The sequence below is a fragment of the Alligator sinensis genome, unplaced genomic scaffold, assembly GCF_000455745.1.
Source record: "Alligator sinensis unplaced genomic scaffold, ASM45574v1 scaffold463_1, whole genome shotgun sequence".
Classification (NCBI taxonomy): domain Eukaryota; kingdom Metazoa; phylum Chordata; order Crocodylia; family Alligatoridae; genus Alligator; species Alligator sinensis.
This window is the reverse complement of record NW_005842584.1, coordinates 143006-150559: the sequence shown is the minus strand read 5'-3', so window position 1 is coordinate 150559 and position 7554 is coordinate 143006. Positions and strand designations below refer to the sequence as shown.

General features: G+C 62.7%; 2 protein-coding genes across 2 annotated transcripts in view; both read right to left on the bottom strand.

Annotated features, from left to right (window-relative positions):
- Positions 1–2951, bottom strand: part of TMOD4 (tropomodulin 4) — an 8591-nt gene extending 5640 nt beyond the window's left edge. The window contains exons 1-3 of the mRNA XM_006032706.2: positions 2821–2951; positions 528–673; positions 108–264 (exon numbers count right to left, since the gene is read on the bottom strand). Of these exons, the coding sequence (XP_006032768.1) occupies positions 108–264; positions 528–656 (286 nt within the window). The 5' untranslated portion in view covers positions 657–673; positions 2821–2951. The remainder of the gene's footprint in view (positions 1–107; positions 265–527; positions 674–2820) is intronic.
- A 1670-nt stretch (positions 2952–4621) lies between these two features.
- Positions 4622–7499, bottom strand: VPS72 (vacuolar protein sorting 72 homolog). The gene is made up of 5 exons (XM_006032735.3): positions 7249–7499; positions 6739–6850; positions 6508–6687; positions 5805–5949; positions 4622–5303 (listed from the first exon to the last, which is right to left on the bottom strand). The coding sequence occupies exons 1-5, from the start codon at positions 7483–7485 to the stop codon at positions 4907–4909; spliced, it is 1071 nt and encodes a 356-aa protein (XP_006032797.1). The 5' UTR covers positions 7486–7499; the 3' UTR covers positions 4622–4906.
- Between the last annotated feature and the right edge of the window lie 55 nt (positions 7500–7554).

The window sequence follows — 7554 nt, the reverse complement described above, 5'->3', positions numbered from 1 at the left end:
CGCAACGCCGGACTGAGCTAAAAATAAATCCTGCCCTGCTCCCCCCTCCCCTCCCCCTACCCTGGGGTCTCCCCTGCCCCCTCTCTCATCCCCCCCTCCACCAGCACCTTTCTTCTCCCCGGTGAAGGGCACCAGGTCCTCGCGCTCCTCGGCCTCGAGCGCCTGCTTCTCCAGGTGCTGCAGGAGGGCGTCCCGGTCTAGCGGCCCCGTCGGGCTCTTCTTGGTCTGGTCGCGCTGGCGCATGCCGGCCGGGAGCATGACATTCTGGGGGTGCAAGGGTCAAGGGTCAGGTGCCCCCGTGCAGGGCCCAGGAATGGGCGCAAGGAACTGGGTGGAAGCCAGGGTAACTGAGGCGGGGGGTGGGGTCTCCCCAGAGCTGAAGAACCCAAGAGTCCCGGGGGCCTGCCCCCGCCCCCAGCCTGCTTCCAAGCCCCCACCCCCGGCTCTGCTGGGAAGGGAACACAGGTCCTGGATCCCGCCCCTCCCCTGCTCTACCCATTGGGATCTGCTGTCTCCCCTGACCCCACCTCAGGGTCCATCTCCAGCAACTCCAGGTCGAGCTGATCCAGCTCCTCCTGCGACAACTCCCGCAGGATCTTGTCCTCATCGATGTCCCGGTACTTCTCCAGCTCCTGGCGGTACGAGGTCGAGGACATGGCGGCGGCCCCTCGCCCTGGCGTGCCACACGGGCACAGACATGGACCCACGGACAGGGACACAGACACACACACAGACACAGACACACAGGCCCAGGTAAGTCTGGTACTCCTGCACCAGACACAGCGAAGTCGGTCCAGGGGGTTCCCTGCACTGGAGGCAGTGAGGTCAGCCCAGGGCCCTGCTGGTCTCATGCCCTGCACTGAAGGTGCCGCTGGCCCCTGACTTGCACGGACACAAGCCCCCCGGCTGCCCCCACCCCCAGCCCTCAAGAGGGGCACAAACAGAGCCCTGCCCCTCCTGCCTGGCATCTCCCCACCCTTATCAGGGACCTGCAGCCCGGGCCCAGCCCCAGCTGCAAACTGCACCACCCCTCCAGCCCAGGGCTGGGCCTCAGGCATCTCCTGGCTGCAGAGCAAGGGGCACCCCTAGCCTGACAAAGGTAGCAGGGAGCAACTCAGCCTCACCACAAGGAGGGGCCTCAGACTCCTGCTGAGGAAATAGAGGCACCACAGTGCTCGAACTAGAACCCAGGAGTCCTGGCTCCCAGCACCGTGCGCCTGGGACCCCAGTGACATTGCAGCTGGGAGGAGAACCCAGGAGTCCTGACCCTCAGACTCCCGCCTGGGTTCTGGGCCTGTCCCTGGAACATGGGCTGGTCTCAGAGGCCAGGGGTCCAACCTACTCAGTCTTAGCTGCGCTCTGCCAGCCCCTTCCCCTGTCTGGGACTCGATTTTCCCATCTGCACAATGGGTGCAATACATGTTTCCCCAGAGAAGGGGTTTCCTGGTCCTTGACCTGAGTGTCCTGTGGAAAAGCCACCAAGAACAGACTCTCCACTGCCCTGCTCTGTCCTGGGAGCCTGGGACCCAGCACCCAACCACAACCTCAGCCCTGGTGCTGGTTAGCACCTGGACCACACAGTGAGGGACACTGAGATCCCACCAACCACTTGGCTTCAGGGAGGGGCTGAGAAGGAGCCTTGAGCACTCCCCTCCAGGAGGCCTGTGTATGGGAGACCAGGCCCAGCTCTCAGCGCATGCAGTGGTGTCAACAGCTGCTTGCAAAGCAAGGCCTCGCTCACCAGGACCTGCGTGCTCCCTGCTTGTGAGCTGCATCCTCCAGACTGCCACCATCCCCTGCCTGCGTCCTAGGGGCCCAAGCCAGACAGGGCCCCCAGCATGACTGGCCAGCCCAGTGCCTCTGCTTGGGGCCCCTGCCACACAGGGATTTAGCCAAGACAGTGCCTGCCTCTATACAGCCCCAGCACCAGCGCGGGGGCCATCTCCCTGCTGGGCCCAGGAGTTCCCACATGGGACCCAGGTTCCACATTCAGACAAGGTGACCCTGTGGCTCTGGGGACCTGACAGCAGCCACCTTCCCCAACCTGGTCCAGGAAGTTGCAGGGAACCTCCCCGCCCCACTCCACTCCAGGTGCTGTACAGGGCCAGGGCTCTCCAGCCTCAGCTGGGAGACACCGTGACACCTGCATGCATACTATTGCTGTCGTCACTGCTCCAATCCCTTTGCACTGGGTTGTCAGTGGGACCTAGCTGCTAGGCCGGGCTGGGAGACCGGGGACATAAGAGCACCCTGCAGAGCTGCAGAAGTAATAGGAGCGTTCTCCTGAGTCAGCAGGGATCGGCCCCGGGGATGCCCGGACAGGCTGGGCTGCAATTCCAGCCTGCCATCGGGGGCTAACCCAGAGCCCAGCAGTGCGCCGTTCCTATTTCTCCTATCAAGAATCCCAGCCAAGGCAGCCAGGCATTCAGCACAGCCTTTACACTCCACCCCAGAAGCAGCCACATTTCAGAATCCCTGCAGCCCCCAGAAGCTCCTGTGACAGCTCAGCAACTGCTTTCCATGCTCGCGTGTTGGGGACCCAGCAGGCAGAGGCACAGCAGCGCACCTGGCCACTCGCACACACACTCAGAGGCTTGAAGACAAGCTGCAAAGCCCCCTGGATACCCAACCCAATGGCCACAGCCAAAAGCTCCCAGCAAAGCAGCCACCCTGAGAGAGATGCACAGTCCACGGCAAATGACAACGCAGCAAGGAGAGAACGGGAGAGCCCAGGAGGCACCAAGCAGAGGCTGGACCCCAGCCCCACCCACACCACCCCCATAGATGTATACAGCCCAGGAGCCGGGCTCCCAGCCTTACCTCTCCCAGGCCGTCTGGGCCGCTGCCTTCCAGCAAGCAAAGCACCGTGCGGAGGCCAGGGATCCGGGCAGCAAACTGCGTGAGCTCAGCATTTTATTATTTTAGCTCCCGCTGGGCCGTGGGGGGTGGGCGAGCAGAGATCACATATACAGGCTCCTTATCAATCACGCCCAGCACCCTGCGGCGCCCGACAGACACCCAGCGGCCAAGGCCTCACACTGCTGGCCAGGAGGCAGCACCATGCAGAGCCAGGTGCCCCAACCCCTCTGTCCTCCCAGGGCCAGGTGCAAGGCCTGGAAGCAGGGAGAGCTCAGGGGGCTAGGGCTGAGCAGGGTGCACATCAGGGAGACCCCCAGGCTGGGAGAGGCAGAGGTCAAGGGGAACAGGTTGGACTGCCAGCTTTGTACAGCCCCTAGTGCCAGAGGTGGCCAGACCAGGCCAGGCAGCTCCGACGTGCCTTGTAGTAACGGTGCCTTGAAGCCGGCAGAGCTGGAATTCAGAGCAGCTTGGTTGCGGGAGGGAGACGGGCGTGATGGAGGGGGACAGCTGAGAGGGGGCAGGGGAGGGCGAGAGGATTATGGCTGGTGTTACATAGCGGCCAGGAGCCCCCGGGCAGGCCTGGACCCCACCCACATGGACCGAGCCCCTGCCCAGAGCTCGCAGGGGATGGAAGCAGGTGGGAGCATGAGGAGCCATCGGGGTGGGTGTGCCAGGGGCTGAGCATGGCTCCTGCCGTGGAGGACCTCAGTCTTCCCAGCTGGGACAAGGGGAGAAAGGACCAGGCACCTGCTGGGCCAGAACTGGGCTGTGACGGGAGGCTCCAGGCTGGATACAGCTCAAGGGAGGCAGAGGGGATAAGCCTGTTCTGGACACACCCAGACTCAGATAGGGAGAGACCACAGCCCAGCCCTGGTGGGAGAATCCACTGAGCTAGGGAGGAAGGACTGGGGGTTTGTACAGCGCCTAGCACCAGGGGCAGCCCAGGGAATCTGAGGCACCATGTTATTGATTAGTAACAAAGCTGGGGGCTGGAAATTGGAGCAGCCTGGCAGCAAGGAGCTGGGGTGGGGGAAGCTTTGGAGGCCACAGGCTGGGGTGTCACTGGTGCTCTAGCCATGTTGGACCACAGCAGGAAGCACCTGGGTGCATACAGCCAGCTGGAGCTGGAGTCCCTGGGACCGAGACCTCCCCTGGCAGGACTATCCCTGCTTGGAGCTGGGGCCAGGAGGCAGCTCAGGGACACGCATCCACCCACAGGACATCACCTGCAACCGTCAGCTTGAGAAACCCCAGCCCGGCTGTGCTACCCAGGCAAAGCTGCAGGTGAATGGTCTGGGGGCAGGATGGGAGAAGCTGGACTGAGCTCCCAGCCAGGCAGACACTCCCCCCACTGGCTACAAACTGACCTCTTGGTGGGGCATCTCAGCGATGGATCCCGTGCAGTGACTCCAGCCACAGAGCCCCCGCAGGAGCCAGGCAGCAGCAGCCAGTCACAGCTCCAGGCCCCTCCCCACTCTGCTAGAGTCAGCCTTCATTTCACTGCCCCACAGGACTCCGGGGCTCACGGACACAGCCCAGCCCTGCTCCACCATTTGTGGGGCCTCTGCACCCATTTCCCAGGGCTGTCCCAGGGCTCAGGAACTGTACACAGCAGTCTGTGTTTCAGTAGAGTCTCTGTACCCCCCCTTTGTTTACTAGGGCTGTCCCAGGCCTCAGGAGCTGTACATGCTGGTCTGGGCTTCTGTAGGGTCCCTTTCCACCCCATGTCACCTCGGGGGCTATACGCACCTCTATGTTTCTGTAGGGTTGCCACCTGGCTTTGCATTTATTATACAAAAATAAATAAAAAAACAAAGAGCAACCAGCGGCCCCCACCTGAGCCTGACAAAGGCAAAGGAAGGAAGAGGACACGGAGCCATATGGAGGCTTCCAACATAGGTCCATGTCCCTTGGAGAGGTCAGTCTGCCTCACCCCCAAAAATAACAGCAATAGCAGCTGATTCAGTCCCACGGGCCTGAGAAACAAAGACAAAGCTTCCTCCCCTTCCCCCTGAACACAGGAGCCCCCCACCTGCCCACAAGGGCTCTATGTAGCCGGGACCGTCTGCTTGATAATGATCTTCTGGCGGGTGGCGCGGATGCCAGGGTCAGCCCCAGGAGGCCCAGCTCCCAGGGCAGCGGTGGCAGCAGCATTGGGCAGCCCATGAGCAGTGATGTACTTCTTGTAGGCCTCGCGGATGATTTTGAAGGCCCTGATGTTGGAGTAGGGGATGTCAGTGACAGGGTCGCGATACACGGCCGGCTTATGGGTCACAGGGCAGATCTCACGCACGGGCAGCCGGGGCTGGCGCCCCTTGGGAAAGAGCTGCTCGAAGGTCTCATCGTCGCTGAAGGTGATGAAGGTGCGTGAGCACTTCCCAGCGATGGGGGCCACAGCTGGTGCCGGCGCTGCCTCTGAGGGCTGGTGGAGATCTTGATCCAACCTGGGCATGGGGGAATTACCACTGGGGTGAGTCTGGGCTTCAGCTCCAAGAGACACAGGCATCCAGGGAGAGAGGGAGCAGGGCTACCTGTGCTCATGGCAGCCAACTACATGAGCCCCAGGGTCTCTGCTTGGGTCAGTCCATCCCCAACCCCCGCCCTCCCTGCTCAGAGCCTGGGGTCTAATCCAGGTTGGTACAAGCTAAGGATCTGACCAGGCCCCAAACACCACCCTGGCAGACCTATGTGAATCCATACACACACAGCTCTGGTCCACAGACCATCCCAGCTCAGAGAAGCAGCTGCAAGCCAGAACGTCAGGGCATTGCAGCTGAGTTGCTGGCAGCTGCAAGATGCCACGGCCAGGACTGGGGGCAGTGCCCAAGGACAGAGGTTGGTATCCGGGAGCCGAGCTCCAGGATCTACAAAGGGAACGGGCACAAGGATTTTATGGAGAAGGGCTGGACTGGGCCCAAGGGTCCCCCTGTGCCCTAAACACCTACCCCTCCACATCCACGTTCTCCTCCTTGACGCCCAGGTCGGTGATAAGGGGCATGGTCACCGAGTGGTACCGGATCAATGGCCCCACGCACTTGCGCTTCTTCTGCACCTGCTTCTTCTTGTCGGCTTCCAGGCGCTCGTAGTTCTCTGCAGGGATGAAGAAACCGGACGTCAGCACAGCGGGGCTGGGGGGGGGGACCTCACTTCAGCGCCTAGGGTGCCAGGCCCCGTCTCCTGCAGGTACTTGCCCACCACTCAAGGTGACATGTCACAGCAGGCGGGTCAGTGCCCCCCACCCAGGGGGGAGACAGGGGTCTCCCCTAGCAGGCAGCCTTTGCAGAGCCAGCCACAATCATCATCTAGTTCCCAACCATGCACCGGTGAGAAGAGACGGTACCCATTCACGTCACCCACAGACTTCCAATTAACACTGGGGGGAAACTGGGGGTCAGCGGTGAAACGAATCACCCAGCCAGGTAGCACCTGAGCTGGACAAAGAACCCAGGAGTCCTAGCCACCGCTAACCACCACACCCTGCTCTCCTCTGGGTGGGGAACCCAGGCTGGCAGCTCCTAATGCCTCTGTCTTCTGGGGTCCTTTGCTGCCTGTGAGCCCCACCAGCCCTATCCCTCCATGACCATAGCCCCAGGCCCATCCCAGCACCCTCCTTGTACCCCATGGGGTGATGGCCATGGTCCCACTCACCTAGGGAGCGCAGGTTGATCTCCTCTGTGATCTTGGCCTCCTCCAGCAGCTCCTCCTGTGTCAGGGGACGGTCATAGTTGGGGCCGCCCTTCTTGCGCTTGGACTGCACCTGACGCTCCTGAAGGCGCAAGAAGGTCTGGCGGGTGTGCTCTGTGGTCGACTGGCGCATGTGCTTGCGGCCTGGTGGGGACACAGGGGAGCTCTGCTAGCGAGTGCCAAGCATGCACTTACTGTCCCCAGTGTCATCCTGCAGCTCCAGGGGCACCGCCTTCTCCTCTCGGGCCTTCTGTGAGCTGCCGCTGGGGGCATCGGCCTTCTTGGGTCTCAGGCTCTTGAGGGGCTCCTGGGGGAGTCACAGCAGAGCAGGGTGAGGAAGAGGAGAGCTGCCGGGGGGGTGCTGCCTTCCTCACCTGTTACCCCTCATGGGTCAGTTCTTACCACCAGGCACCTCCTCCTCCCAGGGAGGCAACCCAGGAGGCCGGACCCCAACTCTGCTGCTGAGTCCAGACCCCAGGCCTCCCCAACGATCCCCTTCCCGCTGTAGCGGGCCTTACCCCCTTCCCAGCCGCCCCTCCCTCAAACATCCAGGTGACCCTAGTGCATCTGTAGCCCCCGTTTGACGGGAAGCCCCGTGGCACACAGGATGCCTGGGTCTTTGTCCCAGGCATCCAGCCCCTTGCGCCGTGGAGCGGGCGCCTCCCCTCCCCCAAACCCCCACGGGAAGCAGAGCCCCGGCCGCACCTTGTAGGCCTTGGTAACCACACGGCGCTTGCGCTTGGGCTCGCCGTCCTCCTGGTCGCTGGCCGGCTCCTCGCCCTCGTCGATGTCGAAGTCCGAGTCCACCTCATCGTCGCTGTCCGACTGGTCGCCCTTGTACTCGTCGTCCCCCGACTCCTGCGGCGCCACCCGGACACTGCCGTCAGCCCCGGTCCCCCCCACCGGACCGGCCCCTTCCCCAACCCTCCCAAAGGGCCTCATGCCCCAGCCCCAAAGGACCCCCCACAAACCTGCCCCTCTTCCAGCCCTTCCCAAGTGCCCCCCACAAAC